The sequence below is a fragment of the Prinia subflava genome, chromosome 6 (genome assembly GCF_021018805.1).
Source record: "Prinia subflava isolate CZ2003 ecotype Zambia chromosome 6, Cam_Psub_1.2, whole genome shotgun sequence".
In the NCBI taxonomy this organism is placed as follows: Eukaryota; Metazoa; Chordata; class Aves; order Passeriformes; family Cisticolidae; genus Prinia; species Prinia subflava.
This window is the reverse complement of record NC_086252.1, coordinates 37,745,938-37,762,250: the sequence shown is the minus strand read 5'-3', so window position 1 is coordinate 37,762,250 and position 16,313 is coordinate 37,745,938. Positions and strand designations below refer to the sequence as shown.

The 16,313-nt window shown below is 45.3% G+C and overlaps 1 protein-coding gene across 1 annotated transcript in view; it reads left to right on the top strand.

Annotated features, from left to right (window-relative positions):
* NEB (nebulin) overlaps window positions 1-16,313 on the top strand; it is a 97,756-nt gene that overhangs the window by 15,313 nt on the left and 66,130 nt on the right. The window contains exons 24-53 of the mRNA XM_063401043.1: window positions 166-270; window positions 873-980; window positions 1,178-1,489; window positions 1,682-1,888; window positions 2,340-2,444; window positions 3,246-3,353; window positions 4,309-4,620; window positions 4,813-5,016; window positions 5,472-5,576; window positions 5,920-6,027; window positions 6,388-6,699; window positions 7,029-7,232; window positions 7,577-7,681; window positions 7,774-7,881; window positions 8,811-9,122; window positions 9,446-9,649; window positions 9,965-10,069; window positions 10,162-10,269; window positions 10,437-10,748; window positions 11,404-11,607; window positions 11,957-12,061; window positions 12,154-12,261; window positions 12,429-12,740; window positions 13,225-13,428; window positions 13,780-13,884; window positions 13,977-14,084; window positions 14,261-14,572; window positions 14,873-15,076; window positions 15,326-15,430; window positions 16,118-16,225. Coding sequence (XP_063257113.1) covers window positions 166-270; window positions 873-980; window positions 1,178-1,489; window positions 1,682-1,888; window positions 2,340-2,444; window positions 3,246-3,353; window positions 4,309-4,620; window positions 4,813-5,016; window positions 5,472-5,576; window positions 5,920-6,027; window positions 6,388-6,699; window positions 7,029-7,232; window positions 7,577-7,681; window positions 7,774-7,881; window positions 8,811-9,122; window positions 9,446-9,649; window positions 9,965-10,069; window positions 10,162-10,269; window positions 10,437-10,748; window positions 11,404-11,607; window positions 11,957-12,061; window positions 12,154-12,261; window positions 12,429-12,740; window positions 13,225-13,428; window positions 13,780-13,884; window positions 13,977-14,084; window positions 14,261-14,572; window positions 14,873-15,076; window positions 15,326-15,430; window positions 16,118-16,225 — 5,319 coding nt within the window. The remainder of the gene's footprint in view (window positions 1-165; window positions 271-872; window positions 981-1,177; window positions 1,490-1,681; window positions 1,889-2,339; window positions 2,445-3,245; window positions 3,354-4,308; window positions 4,621-4,812; window positions 5,017-5,471; window positions 5,577-5,919; window positions 6,028-6,387; window positions 6,700-7,028; window positions 7,233-7,576; window positions 7,682-7,773; window positions 7,882-8,810; window positions 9,123-9,445; window positions 9,650-9,964; window positions 10,070-10,161; window positions 10,270-10,436; window positions 10,749-11,403; window positions 11,608-11,956; window positions 12,062-12,153; window positions 12,262-12,428; window positions 12,741-13,224; window positions 13,429-13,779; window positions 13,885-13,976; window positions 14,085-14,260; window positions 14,573-14,872; window positions 15,077-15,325; window positions 15,431-16,117; window positions 16,226-16,313) is intronic.

The window sequence follows — 16,313 nt, the reverse complement described above, 5'->3', positions numbered from 1 at the left end:
ATGAATATGCTCTAAGTGCTAAAATAAAAAGATAAATGTTCCTCCCATGGTAGTTAACAAATCATTGTCAAGGCAGTTTGGATTTCAAGTGGCAAATAGTATTTTAAATTGTTTTATTTAATAATAGCAGATATTGAGGTCTCTCTTTTTTTTTAATCCTTCCAGCACAAGTACAAACAAGCCTGGGAAGAAGATAAGAAGAAAATTCACATCACTCCAGATATTCCACAAATTGTTTTAGCAAAAGCAAATGCATTCAATTTAAGTGAAGTGAGTATTGTTTGTAAGGCTGTGACCTTGCTCATACTTTTTGATTAGGAATAAGTGAGATGAAAGCATGCAAAAGTCTCATCTTGCTAACCTGTAGTAATTGCACAAAACCTATTAATTTTCCTTTTCCCTGCTTCCTTCCCCAGAATTAGATACCCAGAATTGCCAAGAAAATCCATGTTTATAGTCAGGTTGTGAAGTGTTCATGCAGACCATTAAAATACACCAGTTGCTAACAAAATGCAGCAGACTTTGAGTACTGTTCATGTTTGTTACTCTATTTTTAATTTTATTATTGATTTTTTTTATTTCCCCATGCACAAGGCTTTGTACAGGGTTCAAAATGTAGGTAGCACCTGGTTTTTTTGTAAGAGATGACATTATAGACAGGTTTTTGGTAGCCAGTTGTTAAATCTGCATATGCTAAATAAAGTATTCTTCTAATTATGCACATCTGCGATGTGGGCAGAAATAGACATTTTTATCTCTTTTTGTTTTTTAAGGTGACATCCTTATAGATGTAACCTTTCATCCATACTTGTGCATGTGGAAAACATGTAAATTTTTGCTTTTTAAAAAGATGTTTCTTTTTCCTTTTGCAGAAAATGTACAGATCTTCATTTGAAGAAACCAGGAAGAAAGGATATGATCTCAGGGCTGATGCTATTCCTGTCAAAGCTGCCAAAGCTTCCAGGGATATTGCCAGTGATGTAAGTTCCTGGGAGAAAAAATGGGCAAGGACTGCTTCCACTGTCCCAGCCCCGGCCTTGGACACTTCCAGGGATCCAGGGGCAGCCACAGCTGCTCTGGACAATCTGTGTTAGGGCCTCAGCACCCTCATAGGGAAGAATATTTCCTTAATTTCAAATCTAAAAGAATCAAAATCTCTGTTTCTGTTCCCTTCCAGTATAAATACAAATTGGGGTATGAAAAAGACAAGGGGAAACTCGTCGGCTTCCGCAGCCTCCAGGATGATCCCAAACTTGTCCATTCCATGCAAGTGGCCAAGATGCAGTCGGACAGGGAGTACAAGAAGGCCTATGAGACGAGCAAGACTCACTACCAGACACCTTCTGACACCCTCAGCGTGGTGGCAGCCAAGGAGGCCCAGGACCGTGTCACCAACACGGGCTACAAACGCCTGATCCACCAGTACATGCTCCTGCCAGATGCAATGAGTCTGGAGCTGTACAGAAACATGAATCAGATCCAAAGTGATGTAAGTTTGCTTTTCATGACTTCTGTTTTTACATCGTGGCTGCAGTTTGGAAAGAACGGGATTATCTTTTATGAGCTGACTTCTTTGTGTGGCTTTTGTTTTTCCATCGTGGCTGTGTTTCAGAAAGAACTGCATTATTCTGTCTGAGCTGTTTGTACATTGTCAACTTTGCTTTTGTCTCCTGTTTGGCAGAATGAGTACAAGCAGGATTACAAGGAGTGGTTCAGGGGGATTGGCTGGAGTCCCATTGGTTCTCTGGACGTGGAGAAGTCAAAGAAGGCCACGGAGATTGCGAGCGATCGGAAGTACCGCCAGCACCCCAGCCTGTTCCCCTTCACCAAACAGAACGATGCCATGGACCTGGTCCTTGCAAAGCAGAATGCAAACATCATGAACAAAGTGAGTATTCAGGGGAAAAGCCAGGCAGGCATTCACATATCATCCGTTCCAATAACCATTCTGTAAATCTCTGTCACACCTTTATGTGGCAGTGTTCCCCTGGGAAAAACAACTGTCACAGGCTCCTCTTTTCATTTTCTTCATCAATGAAACTGTCCTTGATAAAAAGCATTAGTTAAAGAAATCTCTTCTCATTTTTCTCCAACCTCTATTCATCCCATTCTTATATGGAAATGACTGGTCCTGAAAATCTTGATAGTTTGATTTCATTAGGAGGAAGACCAGACAATAATTCAGCTGATTCTGGATTAGATCATTGCATAGTCAAATAAATCTGAGTCAGCACCTTCACCTTGTTACTCATCCATATCCAAATGGAAAGGTGAAAACCCTGGAAAAACCATCTTTTGTCATTTATATTAACACATCTGATGTAACTTTCTGTCCACAGCATGCTTATACCCAAGCCTGGGAGAAGGATAAAACTCAGGTCCATGTGATGCCAGACACACCAGATATTCTACAGGCCAAACAGAACAAGACAAACTACAGTCAGGTGGAGTATTTTGATACATACTATTAACATTTTAAATTAATATCTACTGGAGATTTAGAACACAGGCAAGAATTTCATGTGGCCAATATTTTCAGAGTAAAATAAGTACCAGCTTCAGGCTAGCAAGCTGACAGACTAAATTGCATTATAATGTATGTTAAATATAAGTCCTGCTTTTTGAAGTCTGGAAATGCATAGTCTGTGCTCTATGCTTAGCATAGAGTTCAGTCATGTTAAAAATTCCTTACTATAAAATTACAAGTTAATTGCGTATATTTTTAACCTAACCTATGGGAAAAGGTAGGTGCAGTAATTCCAGCTTTTCTCGCAGCTTTCAGATAGCAGAAAGGGACAACTGTGGAAAACACTCAAGTTTTGCTTTGCATCATTGCCCAGAGGCAAATATTTGACTTAAGAATCCCTGTACTTAAAATCAACTGAGCACAAACTGACTTGACTGTTAAATGGCTTCATGAAAATCTTATTAAAATTTTGTTAAGCCAGTCAAAAAGTGTTGAGTTATCTCAGATGTATGTATTTCAAGTTCTTCAGATATTCTTCAAATCAAGATAAGCTATAGTAGGAAGCTGCTAAATAGTAAAAATCTATTTAGTCCCTCTCCTAAGCCTTGGAAGACCAGCATTCCTTGTTTATCAGCTTCCCATTTCTCAGTTCCCATTCTAGCAGCCCTTCTCTCATAACTGAAGCCTGTGAGGTGACCAGAATTTGGATCTTTAGTGTATCTAAATAGCAGGTGACATACATATTACTGCTTCTAATTAATATTATTTTCAATTTTAGAAACTCTACAAGCTTGGCTGGGAGGAAATGATAAAGAAAGGCTATGACCTCACACCTGAAGCCATGTCAGTGAAAGCTGCCAAAGCTTCAAGGGACATTGCAAGTGATGTAAGGAGCATTTTTAACTCAATGTGACATGCATTGATCTGGTTGTTGTAACCTACAGAGTCACAGTAAATTGAAATACACCTCTCTGCTAAGGTGTGGCTTGGAGTCAAAACCAACACTGCTGACAAAACTCCTTCCTGAGCTCTTTTTGTCCAATTTAACAAGGGTTTCTCTGGCATCTTAACAAGTCCAAAGTTTGGTCCATTCGTGACATGCCTGGTCATAAAAAGAGAGGAGTTTTCTGCTCTTTTGGCTGCTTTATTTTCAGAGCAGCAGCAAATCTGGTCCAATTAGCTGAGTGCTGTGCCTATCCAGAGAAATCCTCTTTACAACTCTGAAATGGATGTTGTGACACATGGACTGCTGTTACCATAACTTGGTACAAATACAACTCTGCATTTGTGGAAGAGATTTTATTAATCATTGGGAAATATTTCCTGTGATTAAGTATCTTTGTATTTTGTAATTTTTCATTGTTGATTAGGTTATTCATCAAAATATTTCAGTCTGTGAATATTAGGGAATTCTGAGCAGAGTGAGTGTGTGAACCAGGTGGCACAGGAGACCATTCCTATTGCCGTGGTCTCTTCCTTCCCAAGGACTCTTTCTTCCCAAGGAGAGCATTCACTGATACCAAGTCATGCACGTTAGTCAAGGGGCTGCTAGAACTTTCATGAGATGCCATAGCAAGTTCCTTATTTCTAGAATCACACAATCACAAAATGGTTTGGGTTGGAAGGGACATTGAGGATTACTCAGTTCCACCCTTTCTGCGGGCAGGGCCGCTATCCACTATCCCAGGTTGCTCCAAGCCCCATCCAACCTGGCCTTGACCACTTCCAGGGGTAATTTCACGAGGAACATTAAGATGAGGGAAAATATTGGTATTTTGCTGGTATATTTTACCTCCACGTGTTTGTCTGTGGTTTGAGTGGTGCCACATTTGCCATTGCAGTTCAAGTACAAAGAAGGATACCGCAAGCAGCAGGGGCATCACATCGGGTTCCGCAGCTTGCAGGATGATCCCAAGATGCTGTGGTCCATGCAAGTAGCTAAAATGCAGAGTGAGAGGGAGTACAAGAAAGACTTTGAAAAGTGGAAGACCAAGTTCAACATGCCCGTGGATATGCTGGGCTTCCTTCTGGCTAAGAAGTGTCAGGAGCTGGTCAGTGACGTGGACTACAAGCGGATACTGCACCGCTGGACTTGTCTGCCAGACCAGGTCGATGTCACCGAGGCAAAGAGGGTCAACGAGCTGCAGAGTGATGTAAGCTCCCTCTGGCTTTAATTCACTTATTTCCGTGTAAAACATTTACTGCTGATTGGAAAGTATCTTTGATGACTGCTTTTGATATCAGTATAGATCAGATTGGAGCTAAACTGCCAGTTAGACTTTTCATAGGGTTTAATCAATGAACACTGAAATAATCTGCTATGATTTGATTTTCATCCTTAACAGAACGTGTATAAGTCAGATCTGCAGTGGCTCAGAGGCATTGGATGGAGTCCTTTGGGATCTCTGGAAGCTGAAAAGAACAAGAAAGCTTCTGAAATACTGAGTGAGAAGAAGTACAGGCAGCACCCAGACACTGTTAAGTTCACAAGTATCCCAGATGCCATGGATGTCGTTTTGGCAAAATCTAATGCCAAAAATAGGAGTGATGTAAGTTGCCTCTAGAGACAAATGTGGGATTCAATAAGTGAATACATGAATATACATTTTAAAAAGGATCTCTGGTTCAGAACAGGCACTTAAAATATACACATAGCAGGTGTTTATAGTCAGGGCCTCACTGCTCTTTGTGCCTTGTTCAGAAGATGATCTCGAGTGCGGATAATTTACTCAGTATAACTGCAAATAAGACCTTTAGTAGGCGGTATGTAAGTATATTGTTTTGATGCTGCTTCCTGGGCATTACACAGATGTAAAGGAAAAAAAATGTTGTATTTCAGTAACAAGTCATTGCGTTGTTTGGTTTTAATATCTCATCTTGTTTACATCCCCAGTTCTTGCTTAGTACATCTTTGCTTTGCCAATGCAAAGAGAGGGTGAGCTGAAATTACTGCTGTGCAGGTGAATCTTGGATCAGACCAGGTTTTTGTTTGTGTCTCATTCAGATACTCTACAGGGAAGCTTGGAACAAAGACAAGACTAAGATTCACATCATGCCCGATACACCTGAAATTTTGCTGGCTAAATCAAACTTGATTAACACAAGTGATGTAAGTTTGCATTTGAAACTGGGTATAGAGAATCACAGGGTTTTATTACTCACCTCTGCAGAAAGCTTTGGGAGTAATACAGATTAATACATTTGCTAAGAGGAAATTTTGATGTTCAATGAAACAATCAGAAAATATTTAAATTGTAATTTTATAATATTTTATATCCCAGGTTACAAAATACATGTCATTAATAGCAAGGTATGGAGTTTGATTTAATTAATTAAACTGTTTCTGGAAACCCATGCTTTCTTTTCAATAGTCAGGGGTGGAAGGTTGTAGCATTGAAAAACTCTCTAGAGAGTTTTATCTGTATTAATTCCTTTGAATCCTTCTCCACCAGAAACGTTACAAGGTAGGATATGAAGAGCTGAAGAAGAAAGGCTATGACCTCCCTCCTGATGCCATCCCCCTCCAGGCAGCCAAGGCATCCCGAGACATAGCCAGCGAGGTGGGTCTTGCAGAGGGAAAATCAGAATGGGGGCTTGAATTAAAATGGTTTATGTTTAACTGGAGGAGATATGGAAAATTTTAACACTGTTGTATTGCTGCCCACCTCAAAGGTGGCGTAATTCTTGATGGTGTAAAGTTAATTAACTTAAATACAATAATTTAAAGATGATAGAATATAGATATGAGAAATCCTTTAGTATCTCCTGGATTTTAAAACAAATGCTAAAAATTTTGGGGAAAACTCACAAACAAATTCAGATGTGTTAGATTCAAAATTATTAACAACTGTATTAAAAACAAAGAAACTGAAATGGCAGCCTGGAAAGAAGTGGTAATTTTTGCTTCTGTGTTCAATTAGTACAAATACAAAACTGCATACAGAAAACAGCTGGGCCACCACATCGGGGCCAGGAACATCGAGGACGACCCCAAGATGATGTGGTCCATGCACGTGGCCAAGATCCAGAGTGACAGGGAGTACAAGAAGGACTTTGAGAAGTCCAAGACGAGGTTCAGCAGCCCCGTGGACATGCTGGGAGTGGTGCTGGCCAAGAAGTGCCAGGAGCTGGTGAGCGATGCCGATTACCGGCACCCTCTGCACCGCTGGACCTGCCTGCCGGACCAGAGCGACGTCGTCCATGCCAAGACAGTGTACGACCTGCAGAGTGATGTGAGTTGTTCTTCACGGGCTGGGGGACAGCCTTGGGTTGTCTGTGCTGTGTTCTGTTCCAGTTTTGAAGCAGGGGTCTGTGTGGCAGGGAAAGGTCAAGGCAGTCAAGGGTTTTTTTTAATGGAGAACCAGCAGCTGGGAAAGACAAACCCTGAGGGCAGTGGAGAATGGTATGAAGAGCCTTAGGAGATGGGCACAAACACAAAGGGTGGCTATTGGATTGACTCACTGAAACATGTTCCATTCAGGAGAACATCCATTGGTAGGAGTTGGGTTTGCTTGGAGTGAGGAGCTTGCTGAGCTGATCTTTTCCTTTCCTGTCCTTGCAGAACGTGTACAAGTCTGACCTGCAGTGGCTGAGGGGCATTGGCTGGTCCCCAATTGGGTCACTGGACGCTGAGAAGAACAAGAGGGCGAGCGAGATCCTGAGTGACAAGAAGTACCGGCAGCACCCAGACACCATCAAATTCACCAGCCTGCCTGACTCGATGCCCATGGTGCTGGCAAAGCAGAACTCCAAAATCATGGACCAGGTGAGATTTCCTTGTGTTTGCATCCTGAAGAAAACAGATGCCTTCCTTTGTCAAGATGTTGGTCCTTCCATGACCCAGGCTGTGCAAGGGGAATGTTGGGTCCTCTTGCCTCAGGGACATTTGTTCCTTGGTTGAGATGAAATTTTTGTTTTTGTGGTTGGAGCAGTAATGGGATGCAGTGTGGAAAAGGGTGAAGCTTTAGAAAATTTTGGAGAAAGGGCAGGATTTTCTAGGTTAGTGCAAAGTAGAGCCCCCTTTGCTTTGGTTCACAGAGCTGATCTTCCTCTAGAGTTTTTTCCTGAGCTGGTGTGATCTTAGCTCCCTCTGTGCTTGTCGTTTCCCAGCGCTCGTACATCTCAGCCTGGGAGAAGGACAAAACCAGCATTCACATCATGCCAGACACGCCTGGGATCCTGCTGGCCCAGCAGAACAAAGTGAACTTCAGCGAGGTGGGTGCTTGTTGTGGGTGCAGAGTGTGTCCCTGGGCGCTGCCATGTGCTGGCAGCAGCACTGTGTGAGGGCGTGGTGGTGTCTGTTTCAGAAACTGTACAAGCAGGCGATGGAGGAGGAGAAGAAGAAGGGCTACGACATGCGGGCAGATGCCATTCCCATCAAGTCTGCCAAAGCTTCCCGGGACATTGCCAGTGATGTGAGTGCACAGGAGCCCTCATGGCACACGCTGTCACACGGGTGCCATGTGTTGGCAGTTGAACCCAGGGTTTTCAGCTGAGCTAAATGGAGGCAACAAATCCATTTTCTGTCACTGCCATTCAGTTGTCCTTCAAAGCTTTTGTTCTGTGCTGTCCACCTGTAGCTGTCCCTGCAAGTTATGGGTGTGCACTGTTGCAAGGGAAGGTCTGGGTGATGAGGAAGGGTAGCCATATGAGCAGGGTGATGGCCATAGCCCAAAGCAGGGTCCTTCCTGGGCTTTTGAGTGCCTCTCCTCATGCAACATCCTGGAGTTCTGAGGTGTTGGGCTTCCCTCAGCACTCCCCGTCTGCATGGCACTGACTCTGCAGCTACACAGCTGAGCTGTGCATCAGGAAAGAAAACCCAAATCTAGTTTTCATTTAAAAATTAAAGCTGTATAAAAAAGCGTAATTTTTTGTTACTCTTAGTTGTTAACATAAAATTGCCCTCCTGTATGTGTTTGCTGTCTTAATTCAATCTTCCCAGCAAGTCTCTGTGTAGCTTCATTTTGTTGCCTCAGTAGTTTGAGTAAGAGTTGATTTGGCCATTGTGCTTGAAGATCAGCGAATGCTTCTTTCTGCAGGGGGTATTTATTGAACTTCAGGTCTTTGGTGTATCTTTCATGATTTAGAGACTTCTTACTCTCAGTTACAGAGCATTAGCTCTTGATATATAGGCCAGGGAGAGTCATGGAAGGTGTGTTTTATGAGAAGGATAATGTGTGTGTTCTTTTTTAGCTGTAGACGGTAGGTCATCAGCTGAACACCCTCACACTGTAAAATCTCTGTGGTTTCAGCTAATAAATTAGTTGGAGGTGGTGCCACAGGGGTTGCTAGGAATGTAAAAAACACTAAAATAATACCCACTGCATACTGTTTTTTCCTACAGTACAAGTACAAGGAAGGGTATCGCAAACAGCTGGGCCACCACATCGGGGCCAGGAACATCGAGGACGACCCCAAGATGATGTGGTCCATGCACGTGGCCAAGATCCAGAGTGACAGGGAGTACAAGAAAGCCTTTGAGAAATCCAAGACCCACTTCAGCAGCCCCGTGGACATGCTGGGAGTGGTGCTGGCCAAGAAGTGCCAGGAGCTGGTGAGCGATGCCGATTACCGGCACCCTCTGCACCGCTGGACCTGCCTGCCGGACCAGAGCGACGTCGTCCATGCCAAGACAGTGTACGACCTGCAGAGTGATGTGAGTTGTTCTTTACTGGCTGGAGGACAGCCTTGGGTTGTCTGTCTGATGTTCTTTCTGCTGTTGGAGGAGGAGTCTATTTGTCAGGGGAAGGGAAAGAGATTAAAATGTTTGTCTTCTGGAGAACCAAGAGTTGGCAAGTCTTGAGTGCAGATGAAAATGGTATGAAGAGCCTTAGGAGATGGGTGCAGCCACTGAATGGGTGGTTATTGGGTTGACTCAGTGGAATGTGCTCCATTAAAAGGAGTTTCCTGTGGTAGGAGATGAGGTTGCTTGGAGTGAGGAGCTTGCTGAGCTGATCTTTTCCTTTCGTGTCCTTGCAGAACGTGTACAAGTCTGACCTGCAGTGGCTGAGGGGCATTGGCTGGTCCCCAATTGGATCACTGGACGCTGAGAAGAACAAGAGGGCGAGTGAGATCCTGAGTGACAAGAAGTACCGGCAGCACCCAGACACCATCAAATTCACCAGCCTGCCTGACTCGATGCCCATGGTGCTGGCAAAGCAGAACTCCAAAATCATGGACCAGGTGAGATTTCCTTGTGTTTGCATCCTGAAGGAAATGGGCATGCATGTTGTTCTTTGTTCTTCCATGGTCTAGTTCTTCAAGGGGGATGCTGCATCTTCTTCTCTCAGGGATTTGTGTTCCTTGTTTGAGATAAAACTCTCTTTTGAGCATGTAATGGGGTACAGTGTAGAAAAGAAAAGGGTAAAGCATTGGAAAGTTCCTGGGTCAATGCAAAGTAGAGCCCCCTTGCTTTGGTTAATGGGTCTTGTTTGCTCGTTAAGTTTGTTTCCCAGAGCCTGTGTGATCTTACCTCCCTCTCTCCTCCTCGTTTCCCAGCGCTCGTACATCTCAGCCTGGGAGAAGGACAAAACCAGCATTCACATCATGCCAGACACGCCTGGGATCCTGCTGGCCCAGCAGAACAAAGTGAACTTCAGCGAGGTGGGTGCTTGTTGTGGGTGCAGTGTGTGTCCCTGGGCGCTGCCATGTGCTGGCAGCAGCACTGTGTGAGGGCGTGGTGGTGTCTGTTTCAGAAACTGTACAAGCAGGCGATGGAGGAGGAGAGGAAGAAGGGCTACGACATGCGGGCAGATGCCATTCCCATCAAGTCTGCCAAAGCTTCCCGGGACATTGCCAGTGATGTGAGTGCACAGGAGCCCTCGTGGCACACGCTGGGGCTGAGCCTTTTCTCACTCTAAAGTCTCTGTGGTTTCAGCTGCTGTGTTTTCTGGAGCTGATGCCTCAGGGGCTGCTGGGGTCATATAAAAACTCCAGCCTAACAGTGAGTGAACATTTTCTTTGTCCATAGTACAAGTACAAGGAAGGGTATCGCAAACAGCTGGGCCACCACATCGGGGCCAGGAACATCGAGGACGACCCCAAGATGATGTGGTCCATGCACGTGGCCAAGATCCAGAGTGACAGGGAGTACAAGAAAGCCTTTGAGAAATCCAAGACGCACTTCAGCAGCCCCGTGGACATGCTGGGAGTGGTGCTGGCCAAGAAGTGCCAGGAGCTGGTGAGCGATGCTGATTACCGGCACCCTCTGCACCGCTGGACCTGCCTGCCGGACCAGAGCGATGTCGTCCATGCCAAGACAGTGTACGACCTGCAGAGTGATGTGAGTTGTTCTTTACTGGCTTTGTTGCAACCACAAGTCTCTCTTGTGTTCTGTTCCTCTGCTGGAAGAGGTTCCTGTGCAGATAATTATTCTTGGCTGACTCTGTGGGACTGAAGTTGCGTTGTGGCACTTCTTGTCATGGACAGTTAGCGGTGATGTTTGTGTGGGCTCAGACTTCATGGTCACAGAAGAATCCTTTCTTGCCGTGAACATTTTATGGGGAAGAGTTGTGGCTGGTACCTTCACTATTGTACAGCAGGGGAAAGGAAACAGAGTCAAATATTTGTCTTTGGAGGACCAGCAGGGGCCATGGCAAGCTCTGGGTGCAGTGGTACATGGCACAAAGGGTCTTGGGAGGGTTATGGCACCTCCTCTGCCTCTGCCAGGTGCGGAATGCCAAATGGAGCATGTCTTTGCTGGGGATACTAGAAAGATTGAGAGGGAGGGTGGTGGATTCCTTGGTAGGTACTCATGCTGTTGAAAGAGTGGAGAAGCAGGTGTGGGGAGCTGATCTTAATGGGAGTCCCATTCCTGGTGTACAGTGGGTTGACCCAGGGGATAGTGTTCCTTTGGTAGAGCTTCCCGTGGTAGAAGATGAAGTTGTTTGGAGTGAGGAGTTTCCTGAGTTGCTTTGTGTCCTTTCGTGTCCTTGCAGAACGTGTACAAGTCTGACCTGCAGTGGCTGAGGGGCATTGGCTGGTCCCCAATTGGATCATTGGACGCTGAGAAGAACAAGAGGGCGAGCGAGATCCTGAGTGACAAGAAGTACCGGCAGCACCCAGACACCATCAAATTCACCAGCCTGCCTGACTCGATGCCCATGGTGCTGGCAAAGCACAACTCTGAAATCATGAACCAAGTGAGATTTCCTTGTGTTTGCATCCTGAAGGAAATGAGCACCTTCCTTTCTCAGAAACTTGGTCAATGTCCTTCCAAGGACCAGGTTGTGCAGGGGGAGGAAATCCCTCTTGCCTCAGGGATTTCTGTTACTTGTTTGAGATAAAACTCTTGTTTCATGTGGTTGGAGCAGTAATGGGATGCAATGTGGAAAAGGGTGAAGCGTTGGAAACTTTAGCAAAAGGAAAGATGTTCCTGGGTCAGTGCAAAGTAGAGGCTTCTTGCTTTGGTTCGTGGACCTGATTTGCTAGTTGAGTTGTTTTCCCAGAGCCTGTGTGATCTTAGCTCCCTCTGTGCTTCTCATTTCCCAGCGCTCGTACATCTCAGCCTGGGAGAAGGACAAAACCAGCATTCACATCATGCCAGACACGCCTGGGATCCTGCTGGCCCAGCAGAACAAAGTGAACTTCAGCGAGGTGGGTGCTTGTTGTGGGTGCAGTGTGTGTCCCTGGGCGCTGCCATGTGCTGGCAGCAGCACTGTGTGAGGGCGTGGTGGTGTCTGTTTCAGAAACTGTACAAGCAGGCGATGGAGGAGGAGAAGAAGAAGGGCTACGACATGCGGGCAGATGCCATTCCCATCAAGTCTGCCAAAGCTTCCCGGGACATTGCCAGTGATGTGAGTGCACAGGAGCCCTCGTGGCACACGCTGGGGCTGAGCCTTTTCTCACTCTAAAGTCTCTGTGGTTTCAGCTGCTGTGTTTTCTGGAGGTGGTGCCACAGGGGCTGCTGGGGTCATATAAAAGCTCCAGCCTAACAGTGAGTGAACATTTTCTTTGTCCATAGTACAAGTACAAGGAAGGGTATCGCAAACAGCTGGGCCACCACATCGGGGCCAGGAACATCGAGGACGACCCCAAGATGATGTGGTCCATGCACGTGGCCAAGATCCAGAGTGACAGGGAGTACAAGAAAGCCTTTGAGAAATCCAAGACGCACTTCAGCAGCCCCGTGGACATGCTGGGAGTGGTGCTGGCCAAGAAGTGCCAGGAGCTGGTGAGCGATGCTGATTACCGGCACCCTCTGCACCGCTGGACCTGCCTGCCGGACCAGAGCGACGTCGTCCATGCCAAGACAGTGTACGACCTGCAGAGTGATGTGAGTTGTTCTTCACGGGCTGGGGGACAGCCTTGAGTTCTCTATTCTGGTGTTGGTGGAGGTTTGTGTGGTAAGGGAAGGTAAAGGGAATTAAAAACTTTATTTTTCTGGAGAACCAAGAGTAAGCAAAGGTAAGAAATTTTGACGCTGAGAATGTTCTGAGGAGCCTTAGAAGGTGGGGTGAAAGGCTCTTCCAATATCTCTGGCAGTTGCAGATTGCCACATGGGCTGGGTTTTTATTCACAATACCAAGAAGATAGGAGGGGGAAGATTTGTGGATTTCTTTATAGCCTCTTGTGGTGTTGCAGAAGTGAGGACACAGGTTATTGGGAGCTGAGCTAATCCAGAGTTACTTCTGTGGCACAGGCTGGTGGGTTGACCTAGTGGAATGTGCTCCATTAAAAGGAGTTTCCTGTGGTAGGAGATGAGGTTGCTTGGAGTGAGGAGCTTGCTGAGCTGATCTTTTCCTTTCGTGTCCTTGCAGAACGTGTACAAGTCTGACCTGCAGTGGCTGAGGGGCATTGGCTGGTCCCCAATTGGGTCACTGGATGCTGAGAAGAACAAGAGGGCGAGCGAGATCCTGAGTGACAAGAAGTACCGGCAGCACCCAGACACCATCAAATTCACCAGCCTGCCTGACTCGATGCCCATGGTGCTGGCAAAGCACAACTCTGAAATCATGAACCAAGTGAGATTTCTTCGTGTTTGCATCCTGAAGGAAATGGGCACCTTCTTTCTGTGGATGTTGGTCAATGTCCTTCTAGGGCCCAGGCTGTGCAAGGGGAATGTTGGCTTCTCTTGCCTCAGGGATTTGTGTTCCTTGTTTGAGATGAATTTTTTGTTTTTGTGGTTGGAGCAATGGGGTACAGTGTGTAAAAGAACAGGGTGAAGCATTAGAAAGATTTGGGGAAAGGGCAGGAGTTCTTGGGTCAGTGCAAAATAGAGCCCCCTTGATTTGATTCACAGAGCTGATCTTCCTCTAGAGTTTTTTCCCTGAGCCTGTGTGATCTTACCTCCCTCTGTGCTTCTCATTTCCCAGCGCTCGTACATCTCAGCCTGGGAGAAGGACAAAACCAGCATTCACATCATGCCAGACACGCCTGGGATCCTGCTGGCCCAGCAGAACAAAGTGAACTTCAGCGAGGTGGGTGCTTGTTGTGGGTGCAGAGTGTGTCCCTGGGCGCTGCCATGTGCTGGCAGCAGCACTGTGTGAGGGCGTGGTGGTGTCTGTTTCAGAAACTGTACAAGCAGGCGATGGAGGAGGAGAAGAAGAAGGGCTACGACATGCGGGCAGATGCCATTCCCATCAAGTCTGCCAAAGCTTCCCGGGACATTGCCAGTGATGTGAGTGCACAGGAGCCCTCGTGGCACACGCTGGGGCTGAATCCTTTCTTTCTTTAAATTCTCTGTGGTTTCAGCTGCTGGAGGTGCTCCAGGTTTTCTGGAGGTGGTGCCACATGGGTCTTGGTGATGTAAAAAGCCCTAAGCTAACAGTGAGTGAACATTTTCTTTGTCCATAGTACAAGTACAAGGAAGGGTATCGCAAACAGCTGGGGCACCACATTGGGGCCAGGAACATCGAGGACGATCCCAAGATGATGTGGTCCATGCACGTGGCCAAGATCCAGAGTGACAGGGAGTACAAGAAGGACTTTGAGAAGTCCAAGACGAGGTTCAGCAGCCCCGTGGACATGCTGGGAGTGGTGCTGGCCAAGAAGTGCCAGGAGCTGGTGAGCGATGCCGATTACCGGCACTACCTGCACCAGTGGACGTGTCTGCCTGACCAGAATGATGTGATCCATGCTAGGGAAGCCTATGATCTCCAGAGTGATGTGAGTATTTGCTGATAAGTCCTGGACTTCTGAAATATTTGTAGATTCCTTGGACTATATATTAGACTAATTGTTCTCATATAGTATTTTTTCTCGTGGTTTTTTTCCTGTTCCAAGCAAGGTCATTATATTTTGAGGAGTGAAGGAATCTGAATGTTAGGGCATTATGAAGGTTTATATACAGGCAAACAGCAGAATTATCTCTATATAATCCTTCATAATAGGGAATTTTAATATATTTAAATGGAGATTAACATAAAAAGGGCAAATTTTAACTGCTGCCTTTATATTTTGTAACAGAACTGCTACAAGTCTGACCTGCAATGGCTGCGGGGCATTGGTTGGGTCCCAATTGGTTCCTTGGAAGTTGAGAAGGCCAAGAAAGCAGGGGAGATCCTGAGTGACAAAATTTACCGCCAGCATCCCGACACCATCAAGTTCACCAGCATCCCAGATTCTCTCCCGATGGTGTTGGCCAAGCAGAATGCAGACACCATGAACAAGGTGAGTCTGGGTTTCATCAGGTAACACATCAATAGTCTCTGCCTAAACCCCTGAGACAGGACTAGGACCACAGGCCTGTGAGATTTCTGCACAGTAAGGCTGTAAAAATGTAAGTTCTGGTCTTGGTAATCAGTGGGAAACTCATTTTCATCAAGAACTGACTTAATAATATTTTCCAAGATAATTACTAATTTGTCTCAATTATTAATTGTGAATGTCTCCAAATACTCTGCTGTGTTTCTCCTGCAGCGTTTGTATACTGAGGCCTGGGATAAAGACAAGACACAAATCCACATCATGCCTGACACGCCTGAAATCACACTGGCAAGAGAGAACAAGAAGAACTACAGTCTGGTGAGTGTGGGGGCTCTGCAAATGTAACTGCTCTGTGTCATGGCCGGGTCAGGAGTGTTCTGGGAAACCTTCTAGAGGTGACACTATCAGTTTCCTTAAGTAACTCTCATATTTATCCAAAAAATTGTGACTTTAAGAGCATTGTTTGAGTATCTGTGGTACTGCATACATAGAGCTGTGAGCACTGGTGAGAAGAAATGCCATAAATTCCACACAAGTTGTGTGATTCCACTGAATGTTTGGGGGGTCATTTCTGCCAGTGTACATAATGCTGGGGAAGCAAAAATGAATACCAGAAAGGTAATTACAAGCATTATTCTGAAAAGGTGTGATGCCAGTGTTCAATGTCATTTTAGGCAAATGAATTCACATCAGCAGGCCACATCAGTGGTTTTAAAAAGTACATTTTGCTCATTTGTACTGAAGAAAAGTTTAGCTCTAAATTGTATTCAATGTTACATTATTTAAAGCAGTAAATTAAAAATTAATTTACAAATGTATTTAGCAAAGGTCTTCCTTTGACATGAATTTATCATCTGGTGTTCTGGGGTTTTGAGTTAAAGGTAGATAAAACTGGGTATAATAAATCTAAACACAATTATTAGATCTGCTTCCAAGCAATTTGTTTTGCATAGAATATAAGATGTGGAACTTATGAGTCCCATTGTTTAATTCTTCTAAATCTAGAAACAATACAGACAGGCCATGGAAGATGCAAAGCAGAAAGGCTACGATTTGAGAGCTGATGCCATCCCCATCCAAGCAGCCAAAGCATCCAGGCAAATTGCCAGTGATGTAAGAATCTACTTTTTTGTTTCTTTCTATGTTGACATCTCTCTTCTGCATCCTGAAAATTCTCAGCTGGATTCTGGAAAAGGCATTG